Source organism: Eublepharis macularius, chromosome 11 (assembly GCF_028583425.1).
Source record: "Eublepharis macularius isolate TG4126 chromosome 11, MPM_Emac_v1.0, whole genome shotgun sequence".
In the NCBI taxonomy this organism is placed as follows: Eukaryota; Metazoa; Chordata; class Lepidosauria; order Squamata; family Eublepharidae; genus Eublepharis; species Eublepharis macularius.
This window is the reverse complement of record NC_072800.1, coordinates 1,408,991-1,425,676: the sequence shown is the minus strand read 5'-3', so window position 1 is coordinate 1,425,676 and position 16,686 is coordinate 1,408,991. Positions and strand designations below refer to the sequence as shown.

The 16,686-nt window shown below is 48.8% G+C and overlaps 2 protein-coding genes across 9 annotated transcripts in view; one reads left to right on the top strand and one right to left on the bottom strand.

Moving 5' to 3' along the window:
• HGSNAT (heparan-alpha-glucosaminide N-acetyltransferase) overlaps window positions 1–644 on the top strand; it is a 51,322-nt gene extending 50,678 nt beyond the window's left edge. For all 5 annotated transcript variants that reach the window (XM_054991150.1, XM_054991151.1, XM_054991149.1 and 2 more), the window contains one exon: window positions 200–644. In XM_054991150.1, the coding sequence (XP_054847125.1) occupies window positions 200–381 (182 nt within the window). In that variant the 3' untranslated portion in view covers window positions 382–644. The remainder of the gene's footprint in view (window positions 1–199) is intronic.
• Window positions 645–1,253: 609 nt separating this feature from the next.
• The window catches only part of INTS10 (integrator complex subunit 10), a 44,070-nt gene continuing 28,637 nt past the window's right edge, over window positions 1,254–16,686 (bottom strand). For 3 of the 4 annotated variants that reach the window (XM_054991145.1, XM_054991148.1, XM_054991147.1), the window contains 9 exons: window positions 16,194–16,347; window positions 13,272–13,354; window positions 12,801–12,953; window positions 10,898–11,006; window positions 9,708–9,787; window positions 9,010–9,172; window positions 8,413–8,506; window positions 3,342–3,419; window positions 1,254–1,579 (listed from right to left, as the gene is read on the bottom strand). In XM_054991145.1, coding sequence (XP_054847120.1) covers window positions 1,423–1,579; window positions 3,342–3,419; window positions 8,413–8,506; window positions 9,010–9,172; window positions 9,708–9,787; window positions 10,898–11,006; window positions 12,801–12,953; window positions 13,272–13,354; window positions 16,194–16,347 — 1,071 coding nt within the window. In that variant the 3' untranslated portion in view covers window positions 1,254–1,422. The remainder of the gene's footprint in view (window positions 1,580–3,341; window positions 3,420–8,412; window positions 8,507–9,009; window positions 9,173–9,707; window positions 9,788–10,897; window positions 11,007–12,800; window positions 12,954–13,271; window positions 13,355–16,193; window positions 16,348–16,686) is intronic. The other variant, XM_054991146.1, reaches the window with a different exon arrangement.

Genomic DNA, 16,686 nt, shown 5'->3' with positions numbered 1-16,686 from the left:
CTGCACTAGCTGGACCACTGGTTTGACGCAAGAGGGCTGTCCGCGTTCTCAGAGAGTCAGGCCCTGGGCTAGCCTCTGGGCTGGTGCTGTTCTGGCTGGTGTCAAAAGAGTCTGTAATCGCATCTCCTCCTGCTATCCCAACCCTTTTATACTGTGGCTATAACATGGAACTGTCTGATGGCATTTCTGGTCTTTTAAGGCATGAACTCAATTCTTGTCTATGTTGGCCATGAAATATTTGAGAACTACTTCCCGTTTAAGTGGAAGATGCGGGGCCCACAATCCCACAGCGAACACTTGGCTCAGAACCTCATTGCTACTTCTTTGTGGGTCGTCATATCCTATGGACTCTATCAGAAAAGGATATTCTGGAAAATCTAATGGGACAGCGGAAGAACAAGCAGCTGGAATATGTGAACACCAAAGCACCATTCTTAAGGACACTGCTGCTACTTTTGCTTCTTTTTTTAAAAAAAGGGATCATGTATTTGGTTTACATTCCCTTCGGTATACATTGAACTGTGTATTGGTGTTGAAGATTTGTTGACTGATGTGCCATTTGTTAAAACAAAGCCTTTTTCAAATTATCTACATATATCTGATGTACTACTCCATTTCTTAATAAACATACTGAACAGCTCCTAGTAACTAGTAGAAGCAGATTCGTTGTCTATTGGCATCATGTTTTTAACAAGCTTATCTGGCAACTGGGTGTTCTAAGATTGTCAGGACTGGCCAGTGATGGAAACTGTCCGAGGTGCTTACTGTGGCCTGGTGGTGAACCATTCAGTGTGGCAGAGAGAAATGAAAAGGAGCCCGTGCTAGTTAACTCCATCCAGAGCTTTGGCAGGACTAATTGTGAATGCATTCCAGTCCCCTGCAATAAAAAGCCTCACCATGACCCCTGGTTAGTGGGCAGTTATGAACTGAGCAGTTGGTGAGCAGTGCTAGCGGCTGCTTCATTGTTCACACACTGCAATCTGGTCTGCTTTGGCTTCCAACGAGAGAGAGATTGTTCCAGGATTATCAGATGATGGTCAGGAGTCTAGTAGCACATTCATGACTAACAACATTTTTATTCCAGCCTCAGTTTCCATGCACCAGAGTCCACTTCTGCAGACAGGCTAAAGTATAGTGCTCCCGTGTACCCAGTGTAGGGAATAAGGATGCAGCCAAATACCTTTTGAAACAAAAAGGTATTTGGTTGCAGGCCTGAAAGAAAAGTACAGATGTCAAACTCTGGACTCTTCAGCTTTTAAAAAACGTCACTTTATTTGTTAAACCGAGGATGCAGTGAAGTGCTCCTTGGGTGAACCCACCCCCCTCCCCGGGGCCAACACTTCAGCATCATTTTCCTGGGACCCTCAAGATAGCCGCTTGCTTCTTTAGGCACCCTCTCAGTGCACGGCTAGTCCCCGAGACTCAGGCCAGTGTCTGAAGCAGCAAGATCTTCTCGTTGATGCAAAATCTGTGCAGAACCATCATCAAGCTCTCTCCGCAGCGGGACACCTGGCGCTCCATCGCCAGGCGGAAATCTTCCTTGACACCTTTGGTTATCCCCCTGGTCACTGTGTGATGCCTGCAGTTATAAAAACACAAGAGCCATCAAAGAGAAAGCAGTTACTCTTTCCAACAAAACAAATTTTACATGTGAGGGCATAGAATCCAGCTTAACCTAGCCATTTTTTTGTTTTAGAAAAAACTAAGAGTACCTCCACATTTTAAGGTCTAGAGCAAAGCAGAAACTGATTCTAAATATTGTGAGACAACCTTAAAAGGTTAAAGGATTTTTAGGTAGCTTTGACCCAGCACATAAAAAATGCTGCTAGAAATAGTGGCTCGGGGATTACAATTCATCGACAAGGAAGTCCTCTGTCATACGCTGCTGCTGCTGCTGCTGCCCCTGCACATACTTCTGGTTCCCATTCTCCAAGGTGGAGAAGAACAGTAAGAGAGACACCACTGCTGAAGCACCTCCTGGCGGTACTGGTGCCAGAGCAGCCGGCCCCATCTCTGGCCCTCTCATCTTTCCGCAGGGGCTTCTCGTTCCCAGAGCCAGAACCAGTTTGTGTCAGGTGAGACCACTTGAGGCTAAGGATTCCAGGTTCTCTCTGGTCAAACACATTTTTCTGCCACCCACGAATCATTCAGACGCTGGACCCAAGAGCCACGGTTTCCCAAGCGATTTCAGGGCCTCCGCAAGATGGTCTCCAAGCAGTCAGTCAGTCAGTCAGCAGGCGAACAAAGGTCAGCACCGCGCCACCTGCGGGGAGCCGGAGATGGCCGAACAGCAGGGTTCAGGGGGGCACCCAGGAACATCGATCGGGCAAGCAGCACAGAGATGGGAACTGGGAGCTCCTAAGGAGCCCCACTGTGCAGAAGGGCTGGCTTTACGGATATGCTTTTACCCAAGACATTTGCAACCATCTCGATTCCAAGGTCAAAAATGCCTAAGCAGCAATGAGATATAAGAATCAGAGAAATACAGAAGAGACATGCTGGAGTTAAGCCTTCTGGCTCTACTGATCATACCCTAAACTCCTTCAGATATCAGCGCGTTCAGCAAGGGGTGACTGCAGCAGCAGTTCTAGAAGCGAATGGATTTTAATTTATTTATACCCCAGTTTTCTCCCAAATAGGGACCCAAAGTGGTATACAACTCTGCTCTCTGAGGTAGATAGATTAGGCTGAGACCGTGCGAGTAGCCCAGGATCGCACAGCGGGTATCATGATGACAGACTGGAGATTTGAATTTCAGTTTCCCAGATTCTAATCCACCTCTCTAACCACTATACAGCACTGTTCAATGCCTTTTCAATGTCTCCACCTTACTCATGCAGCATTTAGAGAGCTTTGGGCATTTCCTGTTCTTACCTCAGTTGCAGAACAGATAGTATAGTCTATCTTTGCACTGACAGAGTTGTGCGCAGCACAAGATTTTCAAAAGTTGAGGATGACACAAATTCATGTTTCAGAGACAAAGTGGCTAAAGAAGCCATTGGAACAATAATAAATTCATTTAGCAAAAAGATGCCCACCTTTTGCTACATTTGATTATTTTGAATGAATGAAACAATTGACTGGCTATCCACAAAAATCGGACTGATGCTCCATTATTATCTTATCGTACAGAGATCCACTTAAAAACAGAAGAACATTCATGTGCCAGCAACTTATGAGGAAAACAAACAAACATGGCTTGTCAAGGGATGCAGGCATAAATGAAAAACAAAAGCATGGAGAAAACTACGGCGTTAACAAAGGGCTGATCGTCATGGGCAGTAAAACATGTGGACAGAAAGACAGCACACTGTGAGCAGGGGTGGCCCCCTGCTTGGTACCTGTCAGCAGTCTGTATGCTGGGCTGTGGTACAGGTATGAATTCCTGCTGCAGGAACCCCAGCGGAGGGCTAGAAGTCCTTTAAAAAACAGCAAACAGCAGCATTCAAACACCCACACCAACTTCACTTGTCCACACACAAAAAAGAGGTCAGTGTTCCAGAGACGGATAAAGGCACCGAGGCTCCTCTTCAAGAGTCCAAACCTTACACTGCAGGCATCAGCAGGCCTTGGTGGGAAAGGGGAAAACTGGAGACGCCCCCAGAATGGAGTACTGAAGGCATACGTGCAGGTCAAAACTCCTAACTGTGTCACACTGTACATTTAGGAAAAGAAGAACAGTCCCAATTTTTTTTTACTGAAACAATTTCTGGATTATGGTTGTCGGTATCAGCAAGGAGCAGAATGTCTTCCAAGACCTCAGCCTTTCTTCCTCTGCCTGATCAGGTGCAACTGATACTCACTGACTCGGTTAAGAGCCTCAGGGCTGCACTCCGGCAGTATTGCTAGAGAAACAAGGCAGCTTAAAAAAATACCATCTCCCATCTCCATTTGTCACGGGAGATGGTCATGTGGTCGGCCCCATTGACCATGCAGACCTATCACAATGCACTCTACCTGGGGCTGCCTTTGAAGTCACCCTAAAGACTGTGGTTGGTTCAGAAAGCTGCAGCTCAGTTGCTATTGTGAGCTAGGTGACACAAGCACATCACACCCATTCCACAATCACTCCATTGGCTATTGATCAGTTACTGTGTTCAGTTCAGGGTATTGGTCATCGCCTGAAAAGCTGGAGCCACAAAACCTCAGGACCACCCTCCCCAACCATTCTCTGTCCCGTGAGCTTTGCTCATCTGAGCAAAGCCTTCTGAGGGGCCACCCTGCTAATGGCAGCTGCCTGCACACCTGCATTCGCGGTTGGGGCCCCTGAGGGCAGAAGGGCGAGCTCTCACTGGCCATCTCACAGAAAATGCAGAACAGAAATGTTTGTCATTTTTGCAAAGGGATTAGAACTGTAGCAGAAAGGAACAGTCCGGGAGGCACGCTTTTGTAAGGGAGAGGGCTGCAGTCCGCTGCAAAGTTTATTGTATGCACAACCTTCCTTTCCCTGCACTGCCTTCTGCCTTCGTAACCCACTTGCTGCACGGCAGCATTTCACAGCTGGGAGGGGGCAGGGTTTTTTGTATTCTTTTCCATTTATATCGCGTTGTTCATCGGATGCCTTATGTTGGATAACTGGATCATTGTCTGTATTTTGTAATCTGCCTTTGAGTCTTAATTAGAAAACTGGGCAATAAACAAGGAAAATAAATAGCTGCCCTAAGTGTACACTGCGCTACTCACCTCTGTCCCAAGACTAGAATACTGGCATCCTCAAATTAAGCTGCCATTAAGGACTGGGGCCAAACTGAGCCTCGCCATGGGATCCTGTGGCACACTCATTCGATAGGCGCGTCTTGAGGGTGTGCGTGTGTGCGTGTGGATGTGGATGTGGGAAATGGGCACGGAAGCACTGCTGAACACTTTCTCTACCAGCCCATTTTAATAATACTTCCCCCCCCCAAGGGTTCCCAAGCCCACACTGAAGTAGTGGTGGTAGTGAGTTCGCAGGGAATATGGACTAGCAGGTTACCAGAGAAGCACCCCTGGCTTCTTGCCCCTTCCCTGTGTTGTATGCAATTTAGCTCAACATGTATGGGAACCAAGCAGCAGTTACCTCTTGCTGAAAATGACCAAGGGGCAACCAACCAGTCTTAATCACAACGGCTGAGCTCAGTCGGGGGGCCACTGCTGCACCCGCCAGACCGTTTATCCCTAATTCTTTATCCTGCATTTATTCTCATCAGAGAAAAAAATAACGCTGCAAAGTAACCCAGTTCTCTAGGATGCTCAAAACAATGTAGAGCTTCCGTTTCTGAGACTGTTCAGACATCTCACAGAGACAGAACGCAGCCAAGGCCCAGCAGGCGGTGCTTCCTGCACTTCAACTAAAACACAGAAAGAAGATGCTAATCCATGTGAAAAAATATTTAAAACCACCAGAGAAAATAGTGGTCTGAATGCCCCCGTCACCAAGTCAAGTCACTCAACTGTTGTCCTGATATTTATTCATAAAAGATTGAACTGGGTTAAACCAGTGGGGTGCGTCTGCATTCCACTTCACTACAGTTAACTATATCACCATTACGAAATACGGCAGGTCACCAGCCGACAATCTCAAGCCGCAAATGGTCCTCAGGAGCCCCCTTCCAGGTGCAAATATTAAAGGGCGTGCGAAATTCTTTAACAGTTTCCCTGTTAAAGAAAGCCAGACAAAAGTGGGCAATGGGCTCCTTCGAAAGCAGGCTCCTTGGCGAGAGCGTGCCCTCCAAAGCTGCGGCGGGAAGGCTGGTGGTGACAGGAAACGGCCTCGTGCCACACAGGCTGGTGCGGACCCCCCCCCCCCCTTGCTGGCCACTCTTTGCTCTTGCTGTGTCACTTCCCACGGATCTTAGTCCACCGGATGTGTTGCCAGCTACAGATTTCCCAGCACTTAGGATCTGTTCCTCCAACTCTCTGGGGTTTTCTCACTCTTTGGGACGGACGGTGTGTTGTGTCACCCCTCAGCCCCACGCAGACGCACTTCTATATTACGCTTGACTGGATTCTGCATCCCGCTTCAGCGGCTGCACTGGGGCCTCCCGCTTACATGGACCCACGTCAGGTGCGAAGCTACCCTTAGTGGGCAGCACCTCAGACTGGGCACGCCATATGCCACCAGCACACACAGTCAGCACCCTGAGAGCTTCCACTGGCTGCCTTTAGCCCGGAGGCAGCATGGAGTAGTGGTTAGTCAGACTAGGCTCTGGGAGAGCCAGGCTCCGGTCCCCATCCTGCCACGGGGAAGTGACCTTAGACCACTCACACTTACTCTCAGCCTAAGCTACTTCTCAGGGTTGTTTTGGGGACAAGGTGGAGGGGGGGGGAGAATACCGGAAGCCCCTCTGGGTCCCCAGTGGGGGAGAAAAGGGGGCGGGGTATAAACGAAGTAAATAAATTACTTCAAGACACACCTGGGGAGACGCAGGTCCTTTCCCTGTCCGTCTTTCGCCTTTGCCTCACAATGCAGGCTTCTTGCCGCAGTCTCACAAAGATGGAGGTGTCGGGAGATTCTGAACACAGGAGGCGCCTCCGCCTGGCCCAGACCCCCGGTCCGTCAAGGCCAGCCCTCTCTGACCCGCCTGGCAGCGGCTCTCCAGGGTCACAGCTTAGGGGTCTTCCTCATCAGCTGCTACCTGAGCCTTTCCCTGGAGATGTTGGGGACTGAACCTGGGACTTCTGCATGCCAAGCAGCTGCTCTGCCACTGAGCCGTGCCCCCTCCCCATTTTGCCATTGGCCTTACCCCAGGCTATGCCCACCAATTGTCACCCACCCTGCAGAGCAGCCTTGAGGAAAGGTTTCAGTTGACAATAATCACACCTTGGAGTAACCTCGTTGGCTCTAATACTGCCACTGTGCAAAGCATCAGCAGCACGGACTCTCCGACTGGCGCGGGGAAGACCCAGGCCGGCTCACTTCGCCCTCCGGCCCTCCCTCCATTTTGCCCTCACGGCAACCTTGCGAAGGAAGCCAGCCGGTGTACGGCTGGGCCAAGGGCAACCACTCAAGTTCACAGCAGAGGGGGGATCCGAATCCTGATCTCCCAAACGCTAGCCGGGCACTGACCACCACGTCGCACTGCCGCTCCTTGATCACCACTCGTTTTCAGCTGCCACCCGCAGAGCTGCCTGCTTTCATGACTTCCTGAATATCCCCCTCTAATACGCTCATATTCTTCTATCCAAGCTGCTTGGAGCCTACTTGTGAGGCGGGGACATACATACTAGTTAAAAAATACTCATTTGGGCACATGTCTGGTGCCCACAATTATCAACCAATGTACATTCAAGCATAAAGAACCAAGTTTTAAGTATGAGGAAAAGCCATAGATGTGGCTGAATAAACCAGGAGCGGGAAGCACCTGAAAGAACAGCAGAAGAGAGGGCATCCAGCCGTTACATGAGCTGCCAAGAAATGTGTTGCTGGTCTTACCACACAACATCACACAATCCTCCCCAGAGTAAATGGGCAGATTCCAAATCTTGGTAGAACAGAACGAAGTGAAATGACTTATTTTCCTTCCACATGAATAGGTGAGAGGCTAAAATTGACATCTGCATGTGAGCCAGCAGAAATACCCAACTGCTAAGCCTGTATTACTTCTGCCTGCTGCAGCCTGCAAAAGAGCTGCTCTGACCCACAAAAGGCATCCAAACAACACCGGGGGGGGGGGCAGGTGGCAGCATAAAACGCATCCCCTGAAGACTGACCATGCATCTCACCATGACCAAAGGCATCCAGAGGGGCTACAGTGTTAGTCGACTGCAGCAAAACCAAGCAGGCGCCTTGTGGCATCCTAAAGACTGACATTTGATTCCAGCATACATTTCACAGACTTCAGTTTGCACCTGACAAAAGGAACTCTGGGCCACAAAAGCTTATGCTGAAAGAAAATGTTGATAGTTTTTAAAGTGCCACACATCTCCCACCTACGACAGGAGGGTTCATCTGCAATTCCTAAGTTAACCGGCCCCAGACCTATTAGGCGACTGTGGTTAGGCCCTTCTACCTATCTACGCAGAGCAAACATTTTCCATGGGAGAATAACTAGCTTAGTGGGCCTGTTAGATGCAGCTTGCTTTTCTGCAGACCTCTTGCACCAAATACTTCACGTCTTACCAACCTTTACACTTGGGCCAAGAAGAGTGGGATGGATGGATTTGGGAATACTGCTCACTGTCTTCTTATTTTGATGCTCAAGTAACGTAAAAATTCCTATTTCACCATGGGTCTGTATCAATTCACTGCCTGCCTGACCTAAAGTAGGGCAAGTTAAACCAAACCAAAAATGAAACCCAAACCTACCAGCTAATAGAAATTTCCCAGTATATTGCTGGAACCTTTCAGGTTAATCACACCACATAAAATTACATCAGTTATCAAGGAACAGATTTAAAATTAGAGGGGGGGAGGGAGAACCATGTTCTTCATACTTTATCAGCATTCCCTGATTTGGCAACAATTCCAGGTGAATTTTTCCTCCTTCTTGGGTTCTTAAGTAGGCAAACTCTTCCAACATGTCAATATCTGGATAAACTGTTCAGGTCCCAAAAGGAAAGAGACACATGCCCAAAGGCGCACGGCCCTGGAGAGGCACGCAGAACACTGCAGCCTTCGTATAACAAAAAGGGAAGCATTAACAGGACCTGCCCTGTGACCGATTCTTTGCTACTGGTGCCCCATTAAACTGAATGCCCACCTCCATGGCAAGGGAGCCTTGCTGTGTCGCTCCCTCTGAGCGCACACAGCCTGCTGTTCAGAGAATTCGCTGACCCCCTCAAAGCATCAAAGCATTTGCACGGCGCACTGGCCCCATAAGATGCTCTGTTGCGCCCATGAGCATCAGAAAGCCACAGACACCCTTCAGAAGCCGCCTCTCGCGCTTCTCTTCCCTTTGGCCTTTGCTCAACGCTGCCCAATTCTACTCCATAATATCTCCACCCTACAAGATCACACTTTCCTCTAGAAATTTCGAAAATAACAGACTTCCTAGAAAAAGTTCCCCCCGCCACCCTTTTGGAAAAGGATACTTGTTACATAGTTGAAAAAGTTTTCATACTGGAAGTTCCCCTGTTGACAGATTTTGTTGATCGCTTTCAGGAACAAGTTCTCCCCTCTTGGCCACTCATGCTGGAGGAGCACGATCACGTGACCCAGCGCCATGTCGTCCCGGTTGTCTGTGAAAGCTCTCAGCTGCTGGGAAGAAAGGCAGGGGGGGCAACACCCCACACAGGATCTCGCTTAGCACAACGCAGCAACTAGGTTCCAAGCAGCCCCCCCCCTTCCTATTCGACACATTATTACTTTTTAAAAGCCAGGTCTCTAAATACACATTCAAAGCAGGGGATTTCCAAACAGCAAGGCCGAGTCAACAAAAAATAATAATCCGGGCCATTCAAAAAAGCCTCCCAAAAGCAGGAATTCTGCAGATGCCGTTTTTACAGGGAAGCCGCTCCTTTGTTTCCCAATCTCAGAACAACCCTCTTCCGCTCCTGCTTTGGCTGTTCACACCCAATGGTTAGTGTTGTATCCACCACACCAAGGTCTACATGAAACCTCCGTGATCTCTGTCTGCACCAGGGCCGATCCGTGCCATTACAGCATTTCTCCCACTGAGGCCCAAACGAACAGCACTCGGAGAAATTCCCCCTAAAATCACCACTATCAAAAGTGGAAATTTAATGGCAATTACAATGGAATGGCAATTACAAACAAAATGAAAACGTACCTTAAAACAAGCTAGTAGTAACCGCAGGCAGTAAGGCATAACGGCTGTACTGGTACACGGCCAGAGCTTCAGCTCCGAAACTATAAAAGAATGGAGGCTGTGTTTTTTAATTTATGATTTTGATGAGAAACAAAGGCCAGAGGCCCAGCTATGGCTTCCATGCAAGCTGCGCTGCAGCTCCCCACCCCCCCATGCATCTCGGGGAGCACCAGGCATTCAACCAGTCTCTGCCTAGGACTCCACAGAGAAAAGGCCTGCTCCGCCTGCCCTCCCAGTTTTCCTGTAGCAGCTGCCAAAGAGCTAAGTGACCCGGCAGTTTAACCAAAAGGGCAAAAACATTTGCACAACTTAGAAGCAAGTGAGGGTTTCCTAGAAGCCAGAGGGGAGATGTAGCACAAGCAGAGAACCTGCTCTCGATGCTCTGCTATTCCTACTGCTTTCCCTTCCAGCAGTGCTTACCTAAGGAAGAAGAAATGAGCAAGTCTCCTCTCCAGCAAAGCAAGTGGAACCGAAGAAACTGAGAAAGTAAATACGGACTAAGGCCAGCAGCGTTAGAAAGAGAAGAAACTTGCTTCCACTTCAGCACGTCAGATGCCACAGCCCAGGCCTACTACCACTTTCTAATCTGCTACCGGGGAAACTGGTCTGTCTAAGCTGCACACCAGCCTGTTCAAATCCATCAGAGAGAGGCAACAAACATGGAAAGGCACCCACATCAAGGTCCTAATGGATCAGGTTCACCCAGTCCAGCTTTTTGTTACCCACAGAGGCTGGCTGATGCCTCAAGGAAGCCTGCGGAGAAGGTGAGACGGGGAACAGCCCTCCCTTGCCGTGGCTCCCTCAGGAATGGCCCTTTAGTGCCACATTCCCTCTGATTACAGAGTCGTCATCTCCTAACCCCCTTTTGAGTCTCTCTGCAATTGTGTATAATATAAGAGCAAAGGTTAGAGAGCTCAATTTTAACCATTTCTCATTTGCAGAATTCATAACCCTTAGTGTGAAGAATCTTTGACCACCAGCGCATAGCCAAAAGGATTAGCCACTACTACACAACATGTCAGGCAAGACTTCTTAAAGCTGGCAGTGAAGATTACTTTTTTAAAGTGGCATTTTCAGTTAGACATTTGCAACCGATGTTTTCAGCACAGATTTAAAGAGTTTCCCCTGATTAATTCGTATCAACACTTTACCTTTCCTGAATTTTGATTTCAATTTTGGTTGTTCTTCCTGGAGTTTAGTCCCCTCTTGTATGGGAAGGACCATGTAGCACATCAGATCGAGGACCTTTTCACAGGCAAACTGCAAGGGAAGCAAGGAAGAGGACAGCCCGAGTGAGTCCTGGTAAGCTAGCAGTCAGAGCAGCGATCGAGAGCCTGGGGTGGGCCCAGCTGAGGAGCGGCTTGCCTCTCCAGGGCACGTGGAGTGAGCGGAGATCCGCCTGGCTCACCCAGCAGAGCGTGCCTCTGGCTCTGAGCACCATGTGCATCGAGGCCAGGCAACTGGGCCTCTGCAGGCCAAGCACCATCCTGCTTCCCTTCCTTCACACACAGGCAGCTGCAAGAGCACCAGCACGGCAGCTGACTGAGCCACGCTCGCCGAGAGCCTCGTTTGCAGTGGCTTCCAACCAGAAGAGCCACTCTGGCCCCTCCGGGAGGCGGGCAGCTTCACTGTTCCTCTGGTGGCAGCTGCTGCAAGGTCGGGACCACCTGCCATTCACTGTCCCCACTCACAGGGGCCACACGAGGGAGCAGTGCTCAGAGCAGCCGCGACTGGCGAGCCAAAGAGCCAAATGTGGCTCCCAAGCAAAAGCACTCGCAACGTCTGCTGCTGCTCTGGCAAACCTTTTCAACCCCTCTCAGGGAGAAACGACACGGTGAGTTCAACATGTGGCCCCAACAGGGACCTGCAGCAGGAGTCCAGCTGTGGGCTCCCCCCTGGCAACTCGCTTCAGAAGACCACAGGGCCCCAATGTGGGTCAGTACTGGGGCGCAAAGGGAGAAGGGGCTTCTCCCCCCTTCCTAAGTGCCGTTTCCTTGACTCAAAACAGAGAACCTCCTGAGCCAACCTCCAGGCCCCTCTCTGGACGGAGGCATCAGGCTGCCTTCTGGCAGACTGACTTGCAACCTGAGATGGAGACGAAGCTCCAGTCGTAGCCCTGCCTTCAGAGGGCAATGGCATCAAGAACCACAAGATCCAAAGGAGCGCACCAGAATGCACCGTCAGGGCTCCCAGGGGCTCCAAAGCGCCCCCCCCCCCCCAAGGAAAGCATAAAGGCGCAAAGCGCCATTTTTTGGCCCATCTGGTCAACATACAGCGAGGCAAATCTGAACACACACACCCCCCCCCCCAAACACGGCAAAGGGAATTCAGCATTGCAAGTCTGGCAAGCTTTGAAGAAAGGCCACTCGTCCTCGTTTGCTTTTTTTCTGCTGAAGTGTACACGCAAGAGAAGTAGAAGCTGAAGTAATTTTCAGTAGTAATTTTGAGAAAACCGACATGAAGCTGCTTATCAGTGCACTGGCCAGAAGAGGGCTGAAGGGGGCCAGCCGGCTGCACAGAATGTTCTTGCCGTTCTGCTGGGCCCAGGAAGGGAACCAAAAGCTGGACCCCGGAAGCAGGAAGGCCTGCAGGCAGCCCCCCTGCCCCCCCGCCCCCCGGCTTTACATGCCTCCTTTGACTACTAAGGATTCCAAGAGCAGAGAATCTGCAACTCCAGTGAACTACTGTGCGTCTTGTTTAGCAACAATGGCTCTCATACAGCTGGGCCAGGGAGGGGCTAATTAGAAAAAAGTTGTTAAAACTACTTAACGACTACAAAGCAAATACAAAAGTGGTTCCAGTTATTTTTACTCAGATGTAACTAGCAGTTAAACCTACTATAGTATTTTAGAAACCAGTTGTAATTAAATTACTTTACAGTAACGAGGGCTTATTACTGCCCAAAGCCCGTTAGTTGGGAGATGCCAAGGGCTGAACGTGGGCCCTTCTGCCTGCAAAGCCTGTGCCTTTACCCCTAAGCCACGATGGCACCACCATTTGCAGCCGCGGGCCTGGAATGAAAGCAGAGCGACAGAAAGGAGCACAGCTACCTACCCGATATTCTCCGAGGGCAAAATGGCAGGCTGCTAGCTGGATCAGGGCTCGTTGGTTCTCTAGCGATCCTTGCCCTGGGATCTGCTGCTGAGAGTGAGATCCCTGCAGAGCTGCTAAGTGATGCAAACTGGCTATGGCTTTTTTATACTGACCCTTTCAAAAAGAAAAGAACAGCCAAACCGTTAATGAGCATTCACACTCTAACAACCACAGTTTCGCCTATCCGACAGACCATTTTCCAAAACCAGGAAACAGTCAGTCCTGTGATCATCAAGTCTCTCACGCCAAGCCCTGCTTCTGATTGGTGCTGCCTGCACTAGCACTCGGATGGGGGGGCCCAAACAGAGGGTGGGGCCAGGGGGACGCTCAGCTATTTGTCCATCTAGCAACTGAGTATCGCAGCAGAACCCTCCAGAACAGAATGGGACTGCTCGAGTGAAAACGTCTGGGGTTTTCTCTGTCACTTTTTACCTGATAGATAATCATATCTGTGAGGAAGATCCGCAGCCAAAGCCAAGTATCAGTCTTCCAAGACACACAAATTCTTGTGAATTCTGAAAAATGTGTCAGAGGGTTAGAGAAGAAGTATCAGAGAAAATGTTGTCAGTTTTGAGTGTACCAAATGAAAAGGCAGGCATGATATTTGTTAAATTAATAAACCCAATGCATTTATTTCTAGCTGTCAGATAAGTCTCCACAATATCTGCCATGGGTTAAATGTTCCAGCATATCTGTCATGTGTTATGAGTTTCTTGCTAGAGTAATTAATATGCCTCTGAGAACATGCAGCGTAAAACCTGTTTTGCTGAATGGTTGCTAGCTGCTTATCTTGCAGGTGTTTTGGTCACGACTTCCTGGCAGGCCTGGGAACTTGGCCTTGAAGTTACAGCAGAGACTGCACCAACCTCCTAAGAGACTGAGCAGAGCTCATCCTTTCCCTCCTCCCCTCTTCCCTGGCTCAGCGCCCCGAAATCCTAACAGACTTTCTTTCCCACTTATGTGTGTGTGTGTGGGGGGGGGGGGAATCGGGGACTCTGACCCATAATTAACCTTGCTTTGCTGCATTGGGCCATTCCAGCCAATACTCCTGTCCTAGCATTTTGATACTGGTATTTTTCTTTAATAAAAACAACTTTAACTCATACACCTGAGTGATGCAGTGAAGTGCTTTAGGAAATACCTGGCAAGACAAAAACTCCTGCTTTACCTCACCATGGAGGAAAATCAGCCTTCAGAAGGGCCTGTCCAATGAAAGAGTCCCGAGCACGGATCTCTGCCAGCCTCTCCTGCTTCCACCCTTCTTTTTCATACCAACAAAAATGGTAACTGGGACCCACTAACCTCTATTCTGGCTGTTACGAACACAGCTGCTTGTTTAACTGCTTGTCTATCAATATGATGGGAAATGCCTAACCATCATTAGCGTGCCCATATATTGGGACTAGCCAATGCCAACCCTTGTCTAGGCTCAATCATCTCCCGTGCCCCACAAACACCCTTCTTCTCATGCATGCCAGCTCCAACCTCTGCCCCTTGTTTGTTTCCAATCATGCTATATAACTGGGGAGAGAATCCTACCCCCAAAGGTGTTTTGCTTGCTTCAAATCCATGTCTTTTCACAGCTGAAAGTGCCCACGCTGTCAGATTTACTCGCTGTCCAGCCACTTGGTCTCCCCAGATCCAAAGATTGGTTGCCATCTTTCTTTCTTCATCCATCCTTCTCCTTCCCTTCAATCTGAATGTGGTAACTAACTCATATGCTTGGTACTTGGAATCACTCATCTAGATTTGTCACTCCCTTTTGAAAAGAAACCTGCCTCTCTCCTGCTGTTTAGCATCTCTGTGAGTTCCTCTACACCTTCGGAACTTGCAGTAGCATTTCATTCTCCACCAGTCAAGGTCAACTGCCCTCATTAGTGTTTCGAGGTGACTGGACTTGGGGAGGCACAGCTCGTGCTCCTGGGACATACTGCTTCAAGCTAACACCTGAGCCAGCAGCTCTGTCCTACGAGTAGGGAAAGAGGCTGCAGAGGAGGGAGGGGTTTGCAGGCTCCCAAAGAGGAACACGATTATATTCTCACAAACACAAGTCTACAGTGTACATTCAGTCACACCAGCCTGGCTTGAAAGACAGTAAACACAGTGATGTCAACACAGTTCAAGTAACTGTTTTCATTCCAGAGAAGACTCAAACACCATTTGTCCAAGTCCTGGGCTTAGAAGAACAAGGAAATCATTCCACACAAATGGAAAATTCTACCAACAATTTTTTCTTTTCTTATCATTTTCAGAAAAAGCACAACAAATGCTTGGCTGGCCTTCATAAAAGGTATTCTATGGATTGTCATTGTCAGATACACTCCTGTATATCTGCCATGATTGTGTCTGTGCATAATACTCTGTTCCTCTGAGAATGTGTAGAGATCTTAATTGCTACTTGGCTGTTAACTGCTTATCTGCAGGTGTTTTGCTTTCATTTTCCCAGCTGGCTTGAGAACGTGGCCTTGGAGTGCCGGCTGGAGCCAATCCTCCCTGAGAGCTGTTATGAACTCATCCCTCCCTGTTCCCTTCTCCCCACAAGCCTGGACCCTTCACGCCAAAGCCCTAACGGTCTCCCATTCCCAGGGGCGGGAACGTCCCCCTACAATCATCACTGCTCATCCACCTTGCGTCACTTCTGCCAATGACCCAGTCTGAGTACCTTGATACTGATATCTCTCTTTAATAAGGTAACTTCAACTCTTACACCTGAGAGTTTGCAGTGAAGTGCTTGGGGGGTTTATCTGGCAAGACCTGACAGTCATCTGAGTTTTTGGATTTTTCGCCTGGACCAGCATGACCTGGCCTTTCTCATTTTATGATGCCTGTTAAGGAGAACAGCATGACATCAAGAGACTGTGCCTGGGAGAGGCAAACATGAGGTGTTAATCGGACTCCATCACGCAGCACCTTAAAACTTGTCAAATTCATCTCCCGAGATAATATGACTGTGACCAGCAAGAGACTTTGTCCACAAGAATGCAGCATAAAATTACGTAACAAGGACTTAATTCATTTTATACCTCATGTAACATCTTAAATTTGTCTCCACAGTTCAAGCCATGATGGTCATGATCACCAAGTGTTTTCATAGCTTGTTTCTGAAGAGAGATTTTAATTCTCACTGGGCAGAAAGGCACGAGGGCCATTTGATGTCATTTGTGTTTTCTGCAGAAGTACCCATTAAGCGCTAGGATCAGCTTTGCACTTAACCTCTGGGCACAATGCAGAAGACGACTGCAGCAGGACTTGAGCTCTGGAGAATGAAACAGCTTGAACAGTGTTGTGAGTCATTTGGTTGGCCCTAAGGGGACAGGTGTTCTGTGGGTTGTGTGCTGGTTTTTGGAAACTCACCTTTATCCAGGGAGTCCAATGAGTGAAGAAGCTCCCAGCTCTCCCGAGCCAGTCTAAAGCTCTCCAGGACTTCGACGGAGTTCAGAAGGTCTGCAGCATGGATGGTGATCAGCCGGCTTCTCCCCTTCCCAGAAGGGTCCTCATCATCAGAACTCTGCTCAAAAGTCAACAGAATTTCAGTATTACATGAAAAAAATTTCTTTCAGGAAAAGCAGCCAGGGTTACAGTGTATGTTCTTTAAAAGTCATTCTCCCAAATAAGCTTTCAGTGAGCTGTTGTCGTTTAGGTCTCAATTGACTGCAATATGCAAGCCAGCTGGGAAAAGTTCTTGCAGGATTCTAATTTCTGTGAACTTATTTGCAGGGCTGCTGTAAAACTAAGCATCAAGTATGATATTTTCCAGTATTGATATTCCAATCCTTTCGGAGATCTAATGTTAATACACCAGCTTTATTTGGGAAGGTAGGGTGCAAGCACCGAGTCATTACTGACG